The sequence below is a fragment of the Oncorhynchus mykiss genome, chromosome 20 (genome assembly GCF_057628025.1).
Source record: "Oncorhynchus mykiss isolate SJ-2025 chromosome 20, ASM5762802v1, whole genome shotgun sequence".
In the NCBI taxonomy this organism is placed as follows: Eukaryota; Metazoa; Chordata; class Actinopteri; order Salmoniformes; family Salmonidae; genus Oncorhynchus; species Oncorhynchus mykiss.
The window spans coordinates 38667135-38692369 of record NC_143041.1 but is presented as its reverse complement, the minus strand read 5'-3'; the positions used below and the strand labels follow the sequence as shown (position 1 = coordinate 38692369).

Below are 25235 nucleotides of genomic sequence, written 5' to 3'. Positions count from 1 at the left end.
ATCCAGAGATACAACCTCTCTTATCATCACTCAGTGCCTGGGCTTACCCCCGCTGTACCCGCACCCCACCATACCCCTGTCTGCACATTATGCCCTGAATCTATTCTACCACGCCCAGAAATCTGCTCCTTTTATTCTTTGTCCCAATGCTCTAGGCGACCAGTTTTGATAGCCTTTAGCCGTACCCTCATCCTACTCCTCCTCTGTTCCTCGGGTGATGTGAAGGTAAACCAAGGCCCTGCATGTCCCCAGGCACCTTCATTTGTTGGCTTCTGTGATCGATAAAACCTTGGTTTCATGCATGTCAACATCAGAAACCCCCTCCCTAAGTTGGTTTTACTCACTGCTTTAGCACACTCCGCCAACCCTGATGTCCTTGCCGTGTCTGAATCCTGGCTTAGGAAGGCCACCAACAATTCTGAGATGTCCATACCCAGCTACAACATTTTCTGTCAAGATAGAACTGCCAAAGGGGGAGGAGTTGCAATCTACTGCAGAAAGAGCCTGCAAAGTTCTGTCATACTTTCCAGGTCTATACCCAAACAGTTTGAACTTCTAATTTTAAAAATGAACCTCTCCAGAAATAAGTCTCTCACTGTTGCCGCCTGGTATTGACCCACCTCCGCTCCCAGCTGTGCCCTGGACACCATTTGTGAATTGATCGCCCCCCATCTAGCTTCAGAGTTCGTTCTGTTAGGTGACCTAAACTGGGAAATGCTAAACACCCCGGCAGTCCTACAATCTAAGCTAGATGCCCCAAATCTCACACAAATCATCAAGGAACCCACAAGGTACAACCCGAATTCGGTAAACATGGGCACCCTCATAGACATTATCCTGACCAACTTGTCCTCCAAATACACCTCCGCTGTTTTCAATCAGGATCTCATTGATCACTGCCTCATTGCCTGTATCCGCTATGGGTCCATGGTCAAACAACCACCCCTCATCACTAAAACACTTCTGCGAGCAAGCCTTTCTAATCAACCTGGCCCGGGTATCTTGGAAGGATATTGACCTCATCCCGTCAGTCGAGGATGCCTGGTTATTCTTTAAAAGTAATTTCCTCACCATCTTAGATAAGCATGCCCCGTTAAAAAAATGCAGAACTACGAACAGATATAGACCTTGGTTCACTCCAGACCTGACTGCCCTCGACCAGCACAAAAACATCCTGTGCGGACTGCCATAGCATCGAATAGTCCCCACGATATGCAACTGTTCAGGGAAGTCAGGAACCAATACATGCAGTCAGTCAGGAAAGCAAAGGCTAGCTTTATCAAGCAGAAATTCAAATCCTGTAGCTCCAAAAAGATTTGGGACACTGTAATGTCCATGGAGAACAAGAGCACCTCCTCCCAGCTGCCCACTGCACTGAGGCTAGATAACACAGTCACCACTGATAAATCCATGATAATCAAAATTTCAATAAGCATTTCTCAATGGCTGGCCATGCCTTCCTCCTGGCTACTCCAACCCCGGCCAACAGCTCCACCCCCCCCCATCCCGCAGCTACTCGCCCAAGCATCCCCAGCTTCTCCTTCACCCATATCCAGACAGCAGATGTTCTGAAAGAGCTGCAAAACCCAGACCAGTACAAATCAGCTGGGCTAGACAATCTGGACCCTCTCTTTCTAAAACTATCCTCCACCATTGTTGCAACCCCTATTACCAGCCTGTTCAACATCTCTTTCGTATCGTCCGAGATCCCTAAAGATTGGAAAGCTGACGCGGTCATCCCCCTCTTCAAAGGGGGTGTCACCCTAGACCCAAACTCTTACAGACCTATATCCATCCTGCCCTGCCTATCTAAAGTCTTCGAAAGCTAATTTCGAGTCCCACCCCGTACCTTCTCCGCTGTGCAATCCGGTCACGGGTGCACCTCAGCCACGCTCAAGGTACTAAACGATATCATAACCGCCATCGATAAAATCGACCTGGCCAAGGCTTTCGACTCTGTCAATCACCATATTCTTATCGGCAGACTCAATAGCCTTGGTTTTTCTGACGACTGCCTCGCCTGGCAACTACTTTGCAGACAGAGTTCAGTGTGTCAAATCGGAGGCCATGTTGTCCGGACCTCTGGCATTCTCTATGGGGTTACCACAGGGTTCAATTCTCGGGACTACTTTTTTCTCTGTATATATCAATGATGTCGCTCATGCTGCGGGCGATTCCCTGATCCACCTCTACGCAGACGACACCATTCTGTATTCTTCTGGCCCTTCCTTGGACACTGTGCTAACTAACCTCCAAACGAGCTTCAATGCCATACAACACTCCTTCCGTGGCCTCCAACTGCTCTTAAACGCTAGTAAAACCAAATGCATGCTTTTCAACCGTTCGCTGCCCGCACCCGCCCGCTCGACTAGCATCACCACCCTGGACGGTTCCGACCTAGAATATGTGGACAACTATAAATACCTAGGTGTCTGGCTAGACTGTAAACTCTCCTTTTAGACTCATATTAAACATCTCCAATCCAAAATCATATCTAGAATCGGCTTTCTATTTCACAACAAAGCCTCCTTCACTCACGCCGCCAAACTTACCCTAGTACAACTGACTATCCTACCGATCCTCGACTTCGGCGATGTCATCTACAAAATAGCTTCCACCACTCTACTCAGCAAACTGGATGCAGTCTATCACAGTGCCATTCATTTTGTTACCAAATCGCCTTATACCACCCACCTCTGCGACCTGTATGCTCTAGTCGGCTGGCCCTCGCTACATATTCGTCGCCAGACCCACTGGCTCCAGGTCATCTATAAGTCTGTGTTAGGTAAATCTCCGCCTTATCTCAGTTCACTGGTCACGATAACAACACCCATACGTTCCAGCAGGTGTATCTCACTGATAATCCCCAAAGCAACACCTCATTTGACTGCCTTTCCTTCCAGTTCTCTGCTGCCAGTGACTGGAACGAATTGCAAAAATCGCTGAAGTTGGAGACTTTTATTTCCCTCACCAACTTTAAACATCAACTATCTGAGCAGCTAACTGATCACTGCAGCTGTACATAGTCCATCTGTAAGTAGCCCACCCAATCTACCTACCTCATCCCCATACTGTTTTTATTTAATTTAATTTTCTGCTCTTTTGCACACCAGTATCTCTACTTGCACATCATCATCTGTTCATTTATCACTCCAGTGTTAATCTGCTAAATTGTAATTATTCGCTCCTATAGCCTATTTATTGCCTACCTCCTCATGCCTTTTGCACACACTGTATATAGACTTTCTTTTCTCTACTGTGTCATTGACTTGTTTGTGTCATTGGCTTGTTTATTTTTTACTCCATATGTAACTCTGTGTTGTTGTCTGTTTTACACTGCTTTGCTTTATCTTGGCCAGGTCGCAGTTTCAAATGAGAACTTTTTCTCAACTAGCCTACCTGGTTAAATAAAGCTAAAATTAAAATAAATAAATAATTAAATACAAGTATTGTTGTGATGAGACCACCCTTGGGAAAGAGACCATGGTCTCAAGGAGTTTTCTCTGAATAAATAAAGAATACTACAAAAAAATACATAATAGTACTTGCTAAAATAAAAAATACATCTGTTCAAGGTACAAAAACTAGTAACACTCAAGCAAAGAAAGACATAAAGAACGAAAGAAAGAGAGAAAGAAAGATAAAAAGAGAGAAAGAAAGAAAAACACCCTACACAAACTTTAGCGGATTGTCATGGGTTGTTTTACTGCTGTTTTCAGAGCAGCCATTTTGTGGTGTGCCTCAGAAGTAAGGGGCTGTTGATGTGATGGGATTCAGAGCACCTCTGACTCACTGTGGGCTGTAATTCAGCAGGAGGCCCTCCCGAGGGGAAGGAGGCAGTGTATCAATCTGCCCTCAGTATTGCAACTCCTTTCATGTGGTCAGGGGGTTTACGCTAAGAGGCCTCTATACTTGCTGAGAGTTCCTGAAAGTATGAGTTTATTCATGCTAGCCCCGTACGTTATAGAGAGGGAGAAATGTAGCTGGATTGGAAAGAATCCATGATATTAAACAGTAGATGGGATTGTAAGTGCTAGAAGTAATCATGCCAGGCAACAGGCCACAGGAATGCAAATCATCCTCCACGCCAAGAGTTAAGTTAGCAGGTGGCCTCTTCTATTCATTGAACATCAACACTTTACGATGGGAGCACACATAACATCTGGGTAGACTGGTCACTGCTTTAAATTAAGTGAAATATAGTCACTCAATGTTCTGCCATTTGGAAAAAAAAAAAAAAGGGGGTGACTGAGGGAAGAAAAAGTATAGCTGAATACATGTCCTGTGTTTGGTGAAGGTCAATACAGTTGTGTAAATAAATATTCATCTTTAACCTAATCCCTTTGGTTATCTACCTTTCCAAGTGTACTGAACATCCCTGGGCAACCAAAGGACTTCAGGAAGCCCTACTTGGACTGATTTGTTAGACCAGGGGTGAATGCAAGAGCTATTCATCCCAGGTCCCTGCTCTCATTTCATAAATGAGCTGCTATGGTGAGATATTGCATTAGTTAGGACAACACATGCTCCTGTTGATAGAACCTTCTTCTGATTCGACTTAAGCCTGCTCATTTCATAGGTAGATGCTTACAGCTTTCAGAATAAAATGTGCATGAGAAGTAGATTAATATCACTTTATTCATACACAAGATCACCTTATTCATACACAAGATCACTTTTTTCGTACACATGATCACCTTATTCATACACAAGATCACCTTATTCATACACAAGATCACCTTACTCATACACAAGATCACCTTATTCATTCACAAGATCACTGTATTCATACACATGATCACCTTATTCATACACAAGATCACTTTATTTGTACACAAGATCACCTTATTCATATACAATATCCCTTTATTTGTACACAATATCACCTTATTTGTACACGCAAGATCCAATGGAAGAAAGACACACATACACACTCAGGTTGGAAAGGTTGGCGCGGGGGGCTGTTGTTGTTGTCGTGGAGCAGTTGTTGTTGGGTTTTAAGTGCCTTGCTCAAGGGCACAACATGCCGCAATGGCATCTATGATTTGATACCAGCAACCCTCCGGTTGCCAACTCACTTCCCGACAGATTTTTCCCATCAGACCCGGGATTCAATCTTGCAACCCTCCGGTTGCTTGCTCGCCTCTCTAACTGCTAGGCTCCCTGTTGCTAGGCTACTCTATAAACAAAAAAAATGTACTTTATGTACAGTGGCGTTTATTCATGGATGCCAAGGGAACCCAGGCTTCCCCCAAAAATTAACGGAAAAAAAACTATATAAAATAATGTACCTTTCGTCTCTCTGTGTTTCATAATTTTGATTCAATTCGCAAGAGACTGAATCTCACCGGAGAAAGCATCTGAGCAAGCGAAACAGTGCCCCTCTCTCTGTCTCTGTATGTGTAGCCCATGCTGTCTGGTCAAAAAGAGTATGACATTGTTGCCGCCTGCAGAATTGAATGCAAAGGAAGCCAGAGAGCATTTGGCCTCTGTTGATAAAAACATAAAAGTAATAAAAGCCAATCAACATTGAGCTAAACTGAGTGAGCTCAACTGTGAAATTAGCCATGGATGGAGACACGGATTTGGACGTAATTATCCATACTGGCCAATGATTATAACGTCGATTCTGATCCAACCATTAATTAATATTGTGCCCATGGCCTGAGGATGGTAGTTCAATATGCTGCTAGATGTAGTAGGCTAACATTAACTAACTGGCTCATCATTGCCCATGAAAGGAAGTCAGGCTAGTGAGCAAGCATTTGAGCTAGGTAGCCTAGGAAAACATATATTGTGGTAACTCTCCGTGGTTCTAAATCATCAGTTATTCGGTAGTCCGAAAATGTTGGAAACATTAACTTGCTTGACTATGCTGTAGGTGATGTAACTGTGCTTTGTGGACTTCACAGGACGAATGTTGCTCCCCGGTTTTGTAATGAAACAAAGGTGTAGTTGAATTTATTCTGCCACTGTCTTCTTATTGTCTGGGCCTTAGGCCTATATGTCACAGTGGCAAGGCATAACAGGTTATAGAGCAAACAATGCAAATATCACAACAAAAAGGTTGTAATATGGCTTTTTTTCTGGCCTGGCTTCCTCAGTGATTTTACCCATGCACCGCTACTGTTTATGTATATTGCATAAACAAGAAGTTTGACTGAATCCTACTCTTGGTGTGTTAGTGGTTATTAGGGACAAATTCCTCAATGGTTAACTATCTGTTCTTCATCCCATTTGAGCCAAGTGGGAGCTGGAATAGCAACTATGGCAAATATCATTGCTTCTCTTTTTATCTCGAAGGATAGGAGGCAATGTCAGTGGTCAAAAAAGTAAGTAGAACTGTCTTGAACTGAATTGTGTCTCCAAAGTGTTTGTGTGTCACAGAGAAAACTGAATCCATTTAGATATTCTCCCTCTTGGCAGTTGTCGTTCTAATAGCGTGGATTTCCTAGCTAGTTGATTTAAAAGGTCACTTCTCTATGGAAACCCCATGCACAACGGTGCTTTACCAACAGCTGCTTGGCGGGACTCATGATTAAGTGCTAGCAGAGACGAAAAAAGCATAACAACCATTGTGATCACACCACCGTAATTCAAACCCTGATGCTACTCATATACTTTGCATTAAACAATAATGTAGCAGTAAAACATTTGGTCAATGTATGGTCTAACCCGTACATTTATTTTATATTCTCCAAAATAGGAGGGATGCCTCTTTGGTGCCTAGTGACTATAGATCACCACACACAGCAACAATATGATGGTGTAATCCTCCCTGTCAGGAGTCAGGAGAGAGTTCTGCTGAAGCTCACAAAACAACTAAACACTAGCAGTCTGTCACTACGCAGCAGATGTACAGGCTCCCTGGGTGGACCCCTATGTTTATATCATACTTGTCAAACATTTATAAATCTCAGACGGTAGTCCGGCAACAGTGCATAAAACATCCATAGAATTCCAAACACTAATACACGAAGACAACTTGGATTTGAAAAACCTGAAGGCCTGCAGCTGGAGGACAAAAGAGAGTGTTTGTCAATGGAGTTTCTTTAAGGTGGGATTGGTGTTTTAAGCCTTTGTGGGGTGGGGAAAATGGTTATTTTCATGTTTAAACTGAACATCTTTTAAGGGATGTAAATTGTCTGTTTATTTTTTAATACGTATTGGTTGAGTTAATAATAAATTGAAAGTATTTGGAAGCAATATTTTCAAAAAGATCATTTAATAATATGTAAACAACACTAACAATACAGTAACCTGTATTTTTCCCCAACATATATTACTCAAATGACTATGAAGCATAACAACACGACAATAATAATATAACATCAATAATAATACAAAAATAACAGTGATATAACCACAATTGGGCAAACAATGTATTTTCTCACACCTTGACCAAACCTGTCCCAAGCATGCATCCGCGTGCGCCATCCTGTGCATTTAGATTTTGTTTATCTCCGCCATATGCGTTCATGACACGCAGGTTAAAATACCAAAACCAACTGTGAACCAACTATATTCATTTGGGGACAAGTTGAAACACAAATGAAACATTCACGGACATTTAGCTAGCTTGCTGTTGCTAGCTAATTTGTCCTGGGAGATAAACATTGGCTTGCTATTTTATCTGAAATGCCAAAAGGTCCTATTTTTTTGCTGGATCTTTGTAGAATTTTGTCCTATTTTGAGTCATACAAAATTGTGTGTCGTCTACTCCGACAATTAATTTTGTTGTCAGTTTGTCAGTTTTCTTTGATTTATCTCTCCTTGTTAATTATTCAATCACCCATGTGGGTTAGTATGGTCACGAAAACAAAAGAGTAGATGGGAGAGGCAGGACATGGAACCAAGTTCTGGCTATGCAGACGATCGTTGACACATGCAAGCAGTTTGGATGAAATGATTGAATAACGTGTACATGATGTGTACATTTATTTTGCAACACCCGCGCACACAACGTGGCCGGTCTAGTCAGCACGTTAGGGATGTTTCATCCATTACGTATCGAATATGTAAAATATGAAAATATATACTGGCCATAAAGTACTTTTAAGAGAGCTACTGCACAACTTTTGCCTAATTTTCATATGTTCCTACTGTTATTGAACTATGACATTTCAAGGGTCTGAGAATATAGCATGCCAGTCCTCATGTTTTTTCAGTGAATGCTCTGGAAATATGTATTCAACAGAATGTAGCTATGGGATACTTTGGCATAGAGGAAGTACCTTTCAGCAGAACTTATTTGATATAAAACATGATATATACATATATTTTATAGCCAGAAGTCTAAGGATACCGTATAAACAACCACACGTTTTTCCAAACCCATTTTCATGATAGACTGAAGCCTGTGCACAGTGTAAATACGATTAACTTCAAGCCTGGAGGAAAAACTCCAGAGTGTTATTCAAGGGGACCTATTTGAAATACTTCCTTTGCTCTTTTATGTCATACCTTTAATGTGATTTATGTTGTGCCAGGCTCTTACTCAGTCAATGACATCAATACGGATTCTGCTTTAACACATCTGATGGATAAATCAAATACATTTTTTTGCAAGTTGCATAGGCTAGTAAAGGTTATAATGTGCTTCATAATACAATGTCGATGCAATAATTGACACTATTTCTAGGTAAGATACTGTAGCTACGCAAACTATTTTCAACTGCTGTGTCATAAGATTTTACCTCATTTTACTGTAGCGGCATCTTGTAAATCTTTTTGGAGTGGTTAGAATGGTTTAAAACAATGGTTTGAAAATGAAATGTAATGTAACAGTTTAAAAAACAGTGCTATACACTCTTAGAAAACGGGGTTCCAAAACGGTTCTTCCGCCGTCCCCATAGAAGCACCATTTTGGGTTCAATGTAGAACCGTATGTGGAAAGGCTTCTATATGGAACCCCAAAAGGTTCTACCTGGGAAGAAAAGGGTCTCTTCAAATGGTTCTCCTATGGGGACAGCCGAAGAACCATGTTGGTAAAATGTGTATCCTTAGTTGGACCGTATTCAATAACAATACGTCCAATAGATCCATATTGGATCGAGAAGTTTCCTTTTGCTAAGATGTACAACAACTACAACTATAACAACGTATCTGTATATGTTTGATATGGCCTATAGGAGAGAGTGCCAAGTGATGTCTAATATACATGCACTCTAATTTCATATTCTAAGTCATATTCATTGTACAATGTTGAGTGTTACCACAAAAATAGGGGAAATAAATAAGTAAATACAACTAATATATACATAATACTGTACATCACACCTCCAACCTATCTAAATCGATATTGTACTTTTTCAGCAATACCACATATGTGAAATATAACGCTGCTTGCCCGTTAATGGCAACCACATGACCTGACAACCATGTTTCTGTATTTCTTGAGGATGACATTTGAGCTGTCATCAAAGTAAAGCACAGATATAGCGTTCAGCTTGGTCGGTGCACAGCATGGCTTTGGCACATTGTCAGGGAACATCAGATGGACCTGTGGAAGTGAACAGAAAGGACTGAGTCAAATATAAATGAAAATGTCTGAAAGAAAGAAAGAAAGAAAGAAAGGACTGAGTATAGAAAGGAGATAGCATCAAAGCAGCAGTTTGAGAAGCTCATAAAATCTATATGGTGAGGGAATAATTATCACCATATTGTTAAAGAAATTCAATATGAATTCAAATAAGTAAATTTTGAGGCTTTGCACTTACCAGAGTTTGCACAATGGCGTGATTTGTCGCATTCATATGTGCATTGAGTGGAAAAGAACATTCCCCATCGCAGTAAAAAGCAGCATAGCCTTCAGGTGCAATAATCCAGTCCTTCAAATAGAATGAAAAAAGACAAAATAAGCCTGAACGTGCTCCTCATTGAATATTGAAGACACTTCATTCACACTTCATGTGTTTTCTTTAGTCAGTCATCTGTCTGTTTCTCGTGCACTGCGTTGTATACCCTAAATAATAGTGTTGAAACTAAAAGAGGTGTTTTTACAAACACACACATGTAACACACATGTTATGATTCTCATATTTTTTTTTACTAATTGGTCTTTTGACCAATCAAATCAGCCATGAAAAAGAGCTGATGTTATTGGTCAGAATACCAATTATTGGAGAAGGAAAATAATTGGTCTGAATTGGGCTGCCTGTCTAAATGCAGCCTATGTGCCTTCTGCTCTGACATGCTTATGACAGTGTAGAATAGACATGGTAAGGTTGAAATGGTATTCCATCTTCCTTACCTGCCATCCTAAGTCTCGGAAGCTGACGTAAAGTTCATGCTTCTTGCAGGCTTGTTTCTGTTCACTGGTGTTATGATCTGAAAACAATAAACATTAAATTAATCTGCAAGTTTACCGGTTTTTCATGCATCATTAGGCTTTTATTTTATTTTATTGAGCACCTGTGAGCACTATTATTATTTTGGACAATAGGAAAATAGAAAATGATTAGTGAAATGTTAACAAACTGTTAACAGCAAATGGCAGCACCAACTCATTTCTAGTTATTACAGTAAAGAGGCCACTGAAAGGGTGTTGACTGGGTGTCCCTAACGCACTGAACCACATCAGTTCTAAACAGCTGTGGAGCTGAAGCAAGTGCACATAGACTTCTATAAAATGACAGCCAAATTAAACTCATTTATTGAGGGTCATTGGGGACGTTTTGTGTACTTTAGCTAGAGTATTTATATAAGGTGAGCGTTACATGTTAATATCCATGGACCATCCTTAGTTGAAGGAAGGGTAAAAGATTCAGCAGGTAGGTTTATTATTTTGAAAAGCTATGTGTTTTATATGGATCTATAGTACACGTGTAACTGCCAAAACAAGGCTAATTGGCAACAAGAAGCTGCTTGAGTAGACATAACATCCTGGAGGGTAGACATAACAATTATGATCCTTTAATATGCCCACCTCCACTTTTCGGTGCCTGTGATGATTCCTGTTGACCACCTGATTTGTTACGATTGTGATTCTTTTTCTTTCCACCAGCGGCCCTGACAGAGCGCAGCAATACCTCACTGGCCTTGAAGAATGAGACTAGGAACGGCTGTTTGGATTGTGGTCCATTCCTACCAACGATGCCAGCAGACTTCATGTTGATACTCCGTCCTTTAAAACAACAAGCAGTGTGAATAGCAGCAAACAGAAGCACACTTACGTTCCTATCCAATCAAATGCAATGATCGGGGCACAACATAAGAGTTTATTTCCAAAAGGCAATATCCACCAATCCTTCACATTTGTGTTTTTAGGATTGCATATGGATACTTTCATGTGTGTGTAAAATATTACTGTTCTCAGATGTTTCATTCATAGATTTTAAATGTATAGTTGAAGTTAGAAGTTTACATACTCCTTAGCCAAATACATTTGAACTCAGTTTTTCACAATTCCTGACATTTAATCTTAGTAAAAAAATCCCTGTCTTAGGTCAGTTAGTATCACCACTTTATTTTAAGAATGTGAAATGTCAGAATAATAGTAGAGAGAATGATTTATTTCAGCTTTTATTTCTTTCGATCACATTCGAAGTGGGTCAGAAGTTTACATACACTCAATTTGTATTTGGTAGCATTGCCTTTAAATAGTTTAACTTGGGTCAAATGTTTCGGGTAGCCTTCCACACGCTTCCAACAATAAGTTGGGGGAATTTTGGCCCATTCCTCTTGACAGAGCTGGTGTAACTGAGTATTGTAGGCCTCCTTTCTGGCGTACGCTTTTTCAGTTCTGCCCACAAATTTTCTATAGGATTGAGGTCAGGGTTTTGTGATGGCCACTCCAATACCTTGACTTTGTTGTCCTTAAGCCATTTCGCCAGAACTTTGTAAGTATGCTTTGGGTCATTGCCCATTTGGAAGACCCATTTGCGACCAAGCTTTAACTTCCTGACTGATGTCTTGAGATGTTACTGCAATATATCCACATAATTTTCCTACCTCATGATGCCATCTATTTTGTGAAGTGCACCACTCCCTCCTGCAGCAAAGCACCCCCACAACATGACGCTGCCACCCCCTTGCTTCATGGTTAGGATGGTGTTCTTCGGCTTGCTAGCCTCTCCCTTTTTCCTCTAAACATAACGATGGTCATTATGGCCAAACAGTTCTATTTTTGCTTCATCAGACCAGAGGACATTTCTCCAAAAAGTACGATCTTTGTCCCCATGTGCAGTTGCAAACCATAGTCTGGCCTTTTTATGGTGGTTTTGGAGCAGTGGCTTCTTCCTTGCTGAGCGGCCTTTTTGGTTATGTCGATATAGGACTCATTTTACTGTGGATATATATACTTTTGTTCCTGTTTCCTCCAGCATCTTCACACGGTCCTTTGCAATTGTTCTGGGATTGATTTGCACTTTCCGCACCAAAGTATGTTCATCTCTAGGGGACAGAATGTGTCTCCTTCCTGAGCGCTATGACGGCTGTGTGGTCCCATGGTGTTTATACTTGCATACTATTGTTTGTAAAGATGAACGGGGCACCTTCAGGCATTTGGAAATTGCTCCCAAGGATGAACCAGACTTGTGGAGGTCTGCAATTTTTTTCTGAGATCTCGGTTGATTTCTTTTGATTTTCCAATGATGTCAAGCAAAGAGGCACTGAGTTTGAAGGTAGGCCTTGAAATACATCCACAGGTACACCTCCAATTGACTCAAATGATGTCAATTAGCCTATCAGCGCTTCTAAAGCCATGACATCATTTTCTGGATTTTTCCAAGCTGTTTAAAGGCACAGTCAATTTAGTGACCCACTGGAATTTTGAGACAGTGAATTATAAGTGAAATAATCTGTCTGTAAACAATTGTTGGGAAAATTACTTGTGTCATGCACAAAGTAAATGTCCTAACCGACTTGCCAAAACTATAGTTTGTAAACAAGAAATTTGTGGAGAGGTTGAGAAACGAGTTTTAATGACTCCAACCTAAGTGCATGTAAACTTCCGGCTTCAACTGTATATTTTGATTTTGTTTTGCAAAACGCTACAAAATGTATATGTTGTTTAGCTGTAATTTTGTAATTTTTATTTAACCTTTATTTAACCAGGCAAGTCAGTTAAGAACAAATTCTTATTTGCATTGACGGCCTACCAAAAGGCAAAAGGCCTCCTGCGGGGATGGGGGCTGGAATTAAAAATGTATTAAATCAAAATATAGGACAAAACACACAACACGACAAGAGAGACAACACAACACTACATAAAGAGAGACTTAAGACAACAACATAGTATGGCAGCAACACATAACAGCACAGCATGTTAGCAACACAATATGACAACAACATGGTTGCAACACAACATGGCAGCAGCACAACATGGTAGCAGCACAAAACAGGGTACAAACATTATTGGGCAAAGACAACAGCACAAAGGGCCAGAAGGTAGAGACAACAATACATCACGCAAAGCAGCCACATCTGTCAGTAAGAGTGTACATGATTGAGTATTTGAATGAAGAGATTGAGATAAAACTGTCCAGTTTGAGTGTTTGTTGCAGCTTGTTCCAGTCGCTAGCTGCAGTGAACTGAAAAGACGAGAAACCCAGGGATGTGTGTGCTTTGGGGACCTTTAACAGAATGTGACTGGCAGAACGGGTGTGTTAAGTGGAGGATGAGGGCTGCAGTAGATATCTCAGATAGGGGGAAGTGAGCACTAAGAGGGTTTTATAAATAAGCATCAACCAGTGGGTCTTGCGATGGGTATACAGAGTGATGTGTCCTACAAGCAGCATTGGTGGCAAATCTGATGACCGAATGGTAAAGAACATCCAGCTGCTCGAGAGAACCCTTACCTGCCAATCTATGAATTACATCTCTGTATTCTAGCATGGGTAGGATGGTCATCTGAATCAGGGTTAGTTTGGCAGCAGGGGTGAAAGAGGAGCTATTACGGTAGAGGAAACCAAGTCTAGATTTAACTTTAGCCTGCAGTTTTGATATGTGCTGAGAGAAGGACAGTGTACCATCTAGCTATACTCCCAAGTACTTGTATGAGGTGACTACTTCAAGCTCTAAACCCTCAGAGGTTGTAATCACACCTGGGGGGAGAGGGGCTTTCTTTTTACCAAATCACAGGACCTTTGTTTTAAGGGCAGATAAAGCTTTTTGGACACCAAGAAAGCTTCGTTGTAGAGCATTTAACACAAAATCTGGGGAGGGGCCAGCTGAGCATAAGACTGTATCCTCTGCAAATAATTGGATGAGAGAGCTTCCTACTACTTGAGCTATGTTGTTGATGTAAATTGAGAAGAGCATGGGGCCTAGGATCGAGCCTTGGGGTGTACCTTGGTGACAGGCAGTGGCCGAGACAGCAGATATTCTGATTTTATACACTGCACTCTTTGAGAGAGGTAGTTAGCAAACCAGGACAAAGACCTTCTTGTCTACACCCATTCAGCATCATTCACACCCTCTTCAGCTTTAGCCCCACCCAGCTCTTAAGGGTTGTTCCGAATGTACTAACATCAGCAGTCAAGCACCGAAGCTAACTTGTTAGCTACTTAAGTGAGAGAGAACAGCTCACTGAACATTACTCACCCTAGCAGAGCTAATTAGGCTGTTATGTTATCCAGAACATTGGTGGCTGCAACTGTGTTGTCAGACTGTCCGTTAGTAAATTCAGAGCATTTCGCGTTCAGAGTGCACACCGGATGCTTTGGCCAATTAGTAGGGCTGATCTGAACATTCTGATGGCTCTTTCTGTCAAAATGAGACATTTGTAATATCTGAAAATATGGCTAGCTAGAATATCTCCTGTCGGATGCCATGGTTGCTCTTAGGTTGAAAATGTAATCCGGAGACATATTATATTCCACTGATTTCAAAACTCAGTCCTCCAGAAAGTGGAGAGCAACACTTATGCAGTTTTAATACACAATCGACTTTTTAAAAAACTACGCTAGAACAGGATTACTTAAACATATTGACCAGCTCAAATAGACAGAAGCGCACTAAACTCAGCAAAAAAAGAAACGTCCCATTTTCAGTCTTTCAAAGATAATTTGTAAAAATCCAAATAACTTCACAGATCTTCACTGTAAAGGGTTTAAACACTGTTTCCCATGCTTGTTCAATTAACCATAAGCAATTAATAAACATGCACCTGTGTAGTTAAGACACTAACAGCTTACAAACGGTAGGCAATTAAGTTCAAAGTTATTAAAATTTAGGGCACCAATGAGGCCTTTCTACTGACTCCTAAAAACACCAAAAGAAAGATGCCCAGGGTCCTTGCTCATCTGCATGAACGTGCCTTAGGCATGCTGCAAGGAGGCATGAGGACTGCAGATGTGGCCAGGGCTATAAATTGTAATGTCCGTACTGTGAGACACCTAAGACAGCGCTACAGGGAGACAGGATGGACAGCTGATCATCCTCGCAGTGGCAGACCACATGTAACAACATCTACACAGGACCGGTACATCCGAACATCACACCTGCAGGACAGGTATAGGATGGCAACAATAACTGCCTGAGTTACACCAGGAACGCACAATCCTTCCATCAGTGTTCAGACTGTCCGCAGTAGGCTGAGAGAGAATGGACTGAGGACTTGTAGGCCTGTTGTAAGGCAGCTCCTCACCAGACATCACTGGCAACAAAGTCTCCTATGGGCACAAACCCACCGTCGCTGGACCAGACAGGATTGGCAAAAAGTGCTCTTCACTGACAAGCCACGGTTTTGTCTCATCTGGGGTGATACACTGAGGCGTTACACTGAGGTCTGCACTCTGGAGCGGAATCAATTTGGAGGTGGAGGGTCCGTCATTGTCACGTTCGGAACTTTATTTCCTTTGTTTTGCCTTTATTTAGTATGGTCAGGGCGTGAGTTGGGGTGGGCAGTCTATGTTTGGTTTTCTATGTATGGTTTCTGTTTCGGCCTAGTATGGTTCTCAATCAGAGGCAGGTGTCGTTAGTTGTCTCTGATTGAGAATCATACTTAGGTAGCCTGGGTTTCACTGTTGGTTTGTAGGGTGTTTGTTTCCGTGTGTGTGTTTGTCACCACACGGTACTGTTTCGTTTTTTGTAGATTTCACGTTATCGTTTATTGTTTTTGCTCGAGTGTTCATTTGTCTTTATTAAAATATCGTCATGAACACTTACCACGCTGCATCTTGGTCCGATCCTTACTCCTGTTCAGACGAAGATCTGCCGTTACAGACTTGGTCTGGGGCGATGTGTCACAGCATCATCGGACTGAGCTTGTTGTCATTGCAGGCAATCTCAATGCTGTGCATTACTGGGAAGACATCCTCCTCGCTCATGTGGTACACTTCCTGAAAGCTCATCCTGACATGACCCTCCAGCATGACGAAGCCACCAGCCATACTGCTCGTTCTGTATGTGATTTCCTGCAAGACAGGAATGTGTTCTGCATGGCCAGCGAAGAGCCCGGAACTCAATCCCTTTGAGCACATATGGGACCTGTTGGATCGGAGGGTGAGGGCTAGGGCCATTCCCCCCCCAAAAAATGTCCGGGAACTTGCAGGTGCCTTGGTGGAAGAGTGGGGTAACATATCACAGCAAGAACTGGCAAATCTTTTGCAGTCCATGAGGAGGAGATGCACTGCGGTACTGTTGATGGAATTTATAGCTTTAAAGGAATGATTAGAATACTCCACTCAGAAACCATATAATTGTAGAAATTGACTAGAATCATAAAGTTATAATTAATGATGTGTGTAGTTTTAGTCAGTCAAACAATATGTCTATTATAGCGTCTTGAGCACAGACTGTCTGATGCCGACCTGACTAGAGATTTGGGAGAGAACGGGACGTCTCAAGGACAAGGTCTCCCTAATCTCTGTCGGCTGGGTAGTGAGACAGTATGTGCGTCGGATACCTTCTGTTTTGTGTCGATGTATGTGTGTGCATATGTTTGCGTGAATGTGTGTGCATATGTTTGTGTGAATGTGTGTGCATATGTTTGTGTGAAGGTGTGAGTGAAAAGCCAGTATAAAATTTATTGTTTTGTACAACAGGCTAGCGTGCTCTCGTATATACATTTTCTGACTATTGTAGCTGGGCCTCCGTCTGATTCATTTCAACCAGTTTCTTACAAATTCTGGGTTTCAGGCTGAGTAATTAATTAAATTGGGTTTATGAACATTGAGAACATAATTCTCGTGACAGGTACTTAATGCAGCTGGTGGCCACACCAGATACTGACTGTTACTTTTGATTTTTAGCCCCCCAACTTTGTTCAGGGACACATTATTCCATTTCTGTTAGTCACATGTCTGTAGAACTTGTTCAGTTTGTCTCAGTTGTTGAATCTTGTTATGTTCATACAAATATTTACACGTTAAGTTTGCTGAAAATAAATTCTGTTGAAGGTGAGAGGACGTTTCTTTTTTTGCTGAGTTGATATGGCAGAACAATCCCAACTCATCTCTCGGCAAGTCCAGCCCACTCATTATCTCAGCCAATCATGGCTAGTGGGAGGTTTGCTCACAATTTCTGTGGCTCAACCAACTAGGCTCGTAATTTAACAATTTTATTTGTATTTACAGATTGCATACACGTTTGTTATTAAGGCAAATGAAAGCTCACATGTTCGAGAAGGAATTTCTGCCAAGAACGCAAATGTTTACGTTCAAACGGCTCTCCTGTGAAGTAGTGACCCGCGACATATGCCTGAAATGAGTCACATTTTACTGTGATATGTGGCTGTCTTACCTAGCTATCTTAAGATGAATGCACAAACTGTAAGTTGCTGTGGATAAGAGCAACTTGCGTTCTCGAACATGAGAGCTTTCATGTGCCTTAATAACAAACATGTATGCCATCTGTAAATACAAATAAAATTGTTAACCTCTATGAGGAATGGGCTTCTCAGGATGATCACCACAAACACATGAAGAGGATCTATCCTTAACTTTTATTTCTTATTAGGAAAGTCAGTTAAGAACAAATTTTTATTTACAATGACTGCCTACCCCAGCCAAACACAGACTACACTGGGCCAATTGTGCACTCCCAATCACAGCCAGATGTGATGCAACCTGTATTTGAACCAGGGTTGAACCACAGTTATATCTTTTGCACTGAGAAAGAGTGCCTTCAACCACTGCGCCACTTGGGAGCCCATGAAGCCAAGCAACACGTGTTGGGTTAAATGCGGAAGACACATTTCAGTTAAAGGTATTCAGTTGTGCAACTGACTAGGTATCCCCCTTTCCCCTTTCCCCAGGGCTCAGTTCTCCTCCCCTGTTGTTCTCTCTGTAGACCACGACCCCTTTCCCCTTTCCCCAGGGCTCAGTTCTCCTCCCCTGTTGTTCTCTCTGTAGACCACGACCCCTTTCCCCTTTCCCCAGGGCTCAGTTCTCCTCCCCTGTTGTTCTCTCTGTAGACCACAACCCCTTTCCCCTTTCCACAGGGCTCAGTTCTCCTCCCCTGTTGTTCTCTCTGTAGACCACGACCCCTTTCCCCAGGGCTCAGTTCTCCTCCCCTGTTGTTCTCTCTGTAGACCATGACCCCTTTGCCCTTTCCCCAGGGCTCAGTTCTCCTCCCCTGTTGTTCTCTCTGTAGACCACAACCCCTTTCCCCTTTCCCCAGGGCTTAGTTCTCCTCCCCTGTTGTTCTCTCTGTAGACCACGACCCCTTTCCCCTTCCCCCAGGGCTCAGTTCTCCTCCCCTGTTGTTCTCTCTGTAGACCACGACCCCTTTCCCCTTTCCCCAGGGCTCAGTTCTCCTCCCCTGTTGTTCTCTCTGTAGACCACGACCCCTTTCCCCTTCCCCCAGGGCTCAGTTCTCCTCCCCTGTTGTTCTCTCTGTAGACCACGACCAAGTCACAGGGCTCTGTTTTCTCTTCACAGGGCTTATCCTACATTTGCTATGCAGAAGGCAAACAGCTCTGTCTGTCCTTCTCTCATCTGACATACAGGTTATGGTACAGTATGTATCTCTTCATGGTAAACATCAACATCACAACCTCAAACCTTGACAATAAAGACCTAACCACTCCTCTATGGACAGCTGTGTCTACCTACAAGATGGCAAAGAACTTGGGTGTGACTTTGGAAGACCAGTTTTGGGGTAACTACAAAGTTTAACTGCCATTTGCTTTTCTACATGTAATTCCCAGCAACAACAAAGACTGAAGAAAAGTAATGCTTCCATTACCATCCATAGTTTCAACAGAGAGCTGCAGACCCATGTTCTGCAGTGGATTCAGCACCCAGTGGTTACTGGTAGCTGTGATATCAAAGACCAGCCAACCCCCGTCAGAGGCCTTGATCTTTTTGGAATCCAACAAGAACGTCTCTGCATCCCTGTTGAGGAAAAAAATACATAGAAAATCAATAAAAAATAACTTGACACGCAAAGCAATGCACATACATTATTATGTGTAATAGTTTGATTTATTGAATAAAAAAGATTTAGCACAGTGGTGATATAACTGATGGGCCGTCCTCTCCTCTTTAAGCTCTGGAACTAATCATGAAATTCCTGTCATTCCACGTTAATTTTGTTAAAACTTGCACGGGGCCACACAAAGAGAGAACATGCTTCCTCTGTGTCGTTTAGACTTGGAAGCAGAAGAACAGTTAAGGAGGCCCTGACACACCATATTGGAAATTATTATAGAAACAAAGTACCATTGAATAATCCCTACTGGATGCAATTTATTCCATCTTTCTCTCTCAGATCTGAGCCAAAAACATCCTTTGACAAACATGTATCTTGCTAGTTACATTTATTGATCCCATTTGCTCTGTCCTTTGAGCCCCATATTTTGAAGTAAATTCTTCTGAAATACAGGCACGCAACTTTCACTGGGAACTGGGGGTCATGTCGTCCCTACATTCTGAAATTACATTTCAAACTCAAATAAAATCTAATAAAATTTTATTGGTCACAATCATGTGTTTAGCAGATGTTATTGCGAGTGTAGCGAAATGCTTGTGCTTCTAGTACTGACCGTGCAGCAATAACAAGTAATATCTAACAATTCCACAATAAATACCTAATGGAATCATTTACATTCTGAATTACATTTCTGTCCCCCCCCAGTTTTATAATTGCAATATGATACAAAAAAGTGGCAACAGTGTGCTTTAGGACGACGTGGACACCTCAGAGAGGTCCACTAGGCTGTTTGGAGTGTTCAGCAGGCTGGATTTAGGACGATCCGGACACCACAGAGGGGGCGGACAGGCTGTGTAAAAGGCAAAGGAACTGGAAGGCTGGTTGGACCAGCACCAGAGAGTTGAACGGAGGCAGCTGCTGTCAGTGTGTTACACTTTTTTTCCAAGTTGTAAAAGCAAGCAGAGCAGAAACGGGCTACTCTTTAGTTGACTGATGTAGCTGGTAAGGTAACTGCTGTTTAACTTAACAGAATAAAACAAAACTAGTGTTTATTCGCAGTGCTGAGCTATTAGCTAGTGTGACTGACATATAACATTTGCCAAAGTTTCATCCTCTCTCGACTGAGGTGAATGAATTAGCTGCACTAGCTAGTAGCTACCATAGCCAGGTCAGCTCTAGCCTCTAGCTGTCTGTCAGATTGCGATATGAGGTCCCTATTATAACTATATAACAGCAGTTGCTTGTATGTACAGTATTTTTGGGCCTACCTTTAAGGAGTGGGAAGATTTTCAGACCAAGAAATATGGGTTATCTATATTTAGGCCTATTTCTAGGCAATGTAGTAAACTAATTAGGAAGTATATTTTCTTGGAAAGATAACTGCCCAGTGCTTCTCTGCCCATGCATAGGTTATAGCCTACTCTATTTAATTGAGACCACAATCGCACCTGATCTCGCAGGTACTGTATGGCTACTGAACTTGAAGCAGCAAGAATGATGACAGCGACACTTGCTATTTTTTTGCAGAGTCCTATAGGATATAGCCTACCTTTTAGGAGGACCATTTGCAGGCATTGACAAATAAATGGGTAATCAATGCTTATTGAAAAAGAAAAGGCGCAACCCTCGCTCACCATAGTAGCCTAACCAATGTGGTGCGTATTGTGCCTTTTTCTTTTCAGTGCTGATTATATTTTTGGATTGCACTTCAACTCACGTTGGTTGAGCACCCTCCACTTCGTTCCATTACCAATATTTATTTACAGACACTGTGGTAAACTACAGTCTAATCATATTTAAGTTAACAGCCACGTGATTCTCTGCCCATGTATGCAGCTTAGTCTATTTCAATGAGACCACACATTCTAGATGCACTTGAACTCTCACGCCCAACTAGGAGAGGTAGGCTACTAAAGTTGAAGCACCATATTCTGAGTGTGTAAGTAATGTGGAAAAATATGTGCTTTTAAACCTCTCTTGGGTAGGGGGCAGTATTTTGACATCCGGATGAAAGGCATGCCCAAAGTAAACTGCTTGTTACTCTGCCCCAGAAGCTAGGATATGCATATAATTGGTAGATTTGGATAGAAAATACTCTAAAGTTTCTGAAACTGTTAAAATAATGTCTGTGAGTATAACATAACTGATTTGGCAGGCGAAACCCCGAGGACAAATCATCCAGGGAAAAAAACAATTGAGGTCATAGGATTTTCCAATGGATTTCTATGGGATACCCTTATTATTAGGAACCTGGTTGCAGTTCCTATGGCTTCCACTAGATGTCAACAGTCTTTAGAAATTGTTCAATGTTTTTCTTTTGAGAAATGAAGAAGTAGTCCTACTCATTGTATGTGTCACTCCAGGTGGACTCAACTGTTTTGGTGCGCGTGAACTGGAGCGCGCTTCACGTTGTATTTATCCGGTATTAGAAACCGTTTATTCCGTCTTAAATTTGATTGATTATTTACGTTTTAGGCTACCCGAGGTTGGATTAGGAACGTTGTTTGAAATTTTTGGACCAAGTTTACAGGTAACTTATTAGATACTGCGTAGGCATGTTGGGCGAGTTGAAACCGGTGTATTTCTGAATCAAGCGCCACAAATAAATTGACATTTTTGGGACATAAAGAAGGTCATTATCGAACAAAAGGACAATTTGTGATGTTTCTGCGATATGATGTTTCTTGGCGTGCCAACAGAAGAAGATCTTCAAAGGTAAGGCATGATTTATATCGCTATTTCTGATTTATGTGTCGCACATTCCTGGTTGAAAAATAATTTTCATGTGTTTCTATGCGGGGCGCTGTCCTCAGATAATCGCATGGTGTGCTTTTGCCATAAAGCCTTTTTGAAATCTGACACAGCGGCTGGATTAACAAGAAGTTAAGCTTTATTTTGATTTATAACACATATATTTTCAAGAATATTAAATATTTGAATTTAGTATTTTTGAATTTTGCGCTCTGCAATTTCACCAGATGTTGGCCAGGTGGGACGGTAGCGTCCCACCTGGCCAACAAGAAGTTAATACAATACAATACAATAGGCTAACGCATACAAAGCAGAAAGAGGACCGTTTCCAAATAATCTGTGGGACAAGAAAAATATTTTCATCCTAAAGTAATTTGTCTGACCGCCTGCAGCATGAAAAATGCAGACCACACCGCAATGATCTCTTTCAGGTCCTGCAGGCATCCCCCGGGATGCACAGACAGTACACAATACTGCTCATCATGTTTTAGCAGGATCAGATGGTGACATGGGTCAGGGAAGACTAATCTACAGAGCTCAGGTGAATTTTGCAGTATATTAACAATATCAGTGAATGATACAAAGTTCCATCTTGAATTGATGGGTAGACCTACAGTAGCCACAGGACAGCAACTTAAAGCTACAGTCTGAGATCTGGGAATGATGGTCATTTCAATTATTGAACCATTGATTATATTCTTGGATAACGTCATGTATAAATATATACCAAGGTAATTAGTTGTCATGCCTCATTTTAGGAGGATCAGATGGTGACAGGGGTCTCAGTAGAGTCAGGCAGCCTGGGAAAACCAGTCTGTGACGGAGCTGAGGTGAAGTTTTGTAGATACAACACGTTATTCTCTCTGTGCAGCAAACACTGGACAAGCCACATACGGTTTCCAAACTGTATAAAGGGTTGAAAGAGGCTTTGTCTGATGTCACAAAACATTCTGAAAAAAAAATGTGAAGAAGACCCATGGGCAGGATTCACAAAACCTTCTTAAGAATAAATTTCTTCTTAACAGCCATTTTTTCCCCTTAACTATAGACTTAAGAATAAAGTTAAGAAAAATTGCTATTCCTCAATAAAGTTATTGGAAATGTTCTTAAGGTTTTTCCTAAATGTCTTCCTAAGAAAAAAGTTGAAAAGAAATCGGATTCTTGAAAAGAATGCTTTAGAATTTCTTCTTGGAAATGTACTTAACTTTAGAACAGCTTAAACCCTTGTCTTGAGACGAATGGATACTGTTGTAACCATGAACGTTTTCTTGCGCCACAGACACAGTTGGCTAACGGATATTTAAATACAGCAAGAATACAAATTAAACATGCATTATCTAGCTAGCTAGTAATTAACAACATATTACAATATTCTAGAAGTGTTAAATAGCTAGTGCTATCTCGTCAATTTGCAAAGAAGAACACGGCTAACTTAGCTAACGTTAACGTTGTTAGCTTTGTTGGCTATAATGTCTTTACACGTTAGCTAGCTAACGTATCTAACTAATTTACCGGTTGCGCAGTCCGTCTACCACCATCTCTATGATGGACGACACCTTCTCCTCCAGCTGGTCCACATGAATGGTCTCTCAGATCCCTTCTTCTTAGCAGCCGACTTGATGTCGGACCACTTCTTCTTTACGGCGTCACTGTCCCTTGCCATTCCCCCGACGGCAGAGACAGACTCGGCCACTCTCGCCCATCCTTTCTTTTTGGTCTCTGCAGTGACCACACAGTTATCAAGTCTCACCAATAGCAACCTTTTCCTGGCTGCTATTTCCTCCACCATCACTTCAATCTCTTTTTTTGGTTATCAATTTTAGATTTTGATATAGTTAGTCTGATGGCTATAATGTGTGAAAAATACCAAAATAACCAAATCTGATCATCCCTGTCACATAGGCTTATTGACTGGTTTCAAGCACGTCACCAATGTCAATGCACATAAGGAAGATATTTACGAAGTTCTTAAGAAAGATATTTACGAAAGAAAACTCAGAATTCCTAAGAACATTTTGAGGAATTGCATTTAAGAACTATCTTATGAACTTCCTTATTTTTTCTTTAAGAAACTTCTTACGTTTTTCGTAAGTAATGTTTTGTGAATCTGGCCCCTGGTAGAAGCTATTGATGATGATGAATGGATACAGATATATTTGAATGCCCAGTAATGTTCATATCATCTCAGGCAGTTTAAGACCATCCATAGAATGTACTATATGCCAGTGAAACTGAACTACATGCACTCAGAAATGTAATTCCTCTGCTGGAGGTGTAAAACACAAAAGAGGACATATTTGAATATGCTATGGTCTTGTGAAGGCTGGCTGAATTCTGGCAAAGAGTATGTTCTTTAATCTCAGCATGTCTACAGATTATCCCTTCTACCTGTGTTATTAGAAGAAACTGTATAACCAAGCATGTATAGCAGCTAAGAAATGCATTGACATTAATTGGAAGATTGGTTATCCTCCCACAATGTCAAGTTATGTATCACCAGAATTGATTTATTACAAGATTAAGGGTATACTGGGCAATTTTCATAAGGTCTCGGTGCCTTATATGGAATACAGTATGACTAAAGGAGTCTGTATTGAAAACATGCCCACGTCAGAGGAGATAACTATTTAGGCAACCCCTAGCTGCTGGGCTGCTCAGTCCTGGCCCTGGGGGTCTGCCATCCTGTGGGTTGTCACTCTGGTCTTGGCCTAACACATCCAAAACCAATAAATTAATGTTTCACAAAGAACCTAAAGCTGAGTGGGGTGTGTTGGGTTGGGGCACTGCAGTGTGGTGGACCCCTAGGGACAGGAAGGGGTGACCCAGCTATATTGTGTGCAAGTAAAAAGAGCTCTACACCGCGACCGGGAGGTCCGTGGGGCGACGCACAATTGGCCTAGCGTCGCCCGGGTTAGGGAGGGCTTGGTCGGTAGGGGTGTCCTTGTCTCATCGCGCACCAGCGACTCCTGTGGCGGGCTGGGCGCAGGGTACGCTAGCCAAGGTGGCCAGGTGCACGGTGTTTCCTCCGGCGCATTGGTGCGGCTGGCTTCCGGGTTGGATGTGCGCTGTGTTAAAGAAGCAGCGGCTTGGTTGGTTGTGTATCGGAGGACGCATGACTTTCAATCTTCGTCTCTCCCGAGCCCGTACGGGAGTTGTAGCGATGAGAC

At 41.8% G+C, this 25235-nt stretch overlaps 1 protein-coding gene across 1 annotated transcript in view; it reads right to left on the bottom strand.

The window, feature by feature from the left end:
* Positions 1-7208: 7208 nt before the first annotated feature.
* Positions 7209-25235, bottom strand: part of bmp5 (bone morphogenetic protein 5) — a 39692-nt gene continuing 21665 nt past the window's right edge. Inside the window, exons 3-7 of the mRNA XM_021576472.3 lie at positions 19132-19280; positions 10928-11125; positions 10253-10329; positions 9720-9830; positions 7209-9502 (exon numbers count right to left, since the gene is read on the bottom strand). Coding sequence (XP_021432147.2) covers positions 9353-9502; positions 9720-9830; positions 10253-10329; positions 10928-11125; positions 19132-19280 — 685 coding nt within the window. The 3' untranslated portion in view covers positions 7209-9352. The remainder of the gene's footprint in view (positions 9503-9719; positions 9831-10252; positions 10330-10927; positions 11126-19131; positions 19281-25235) is intronic.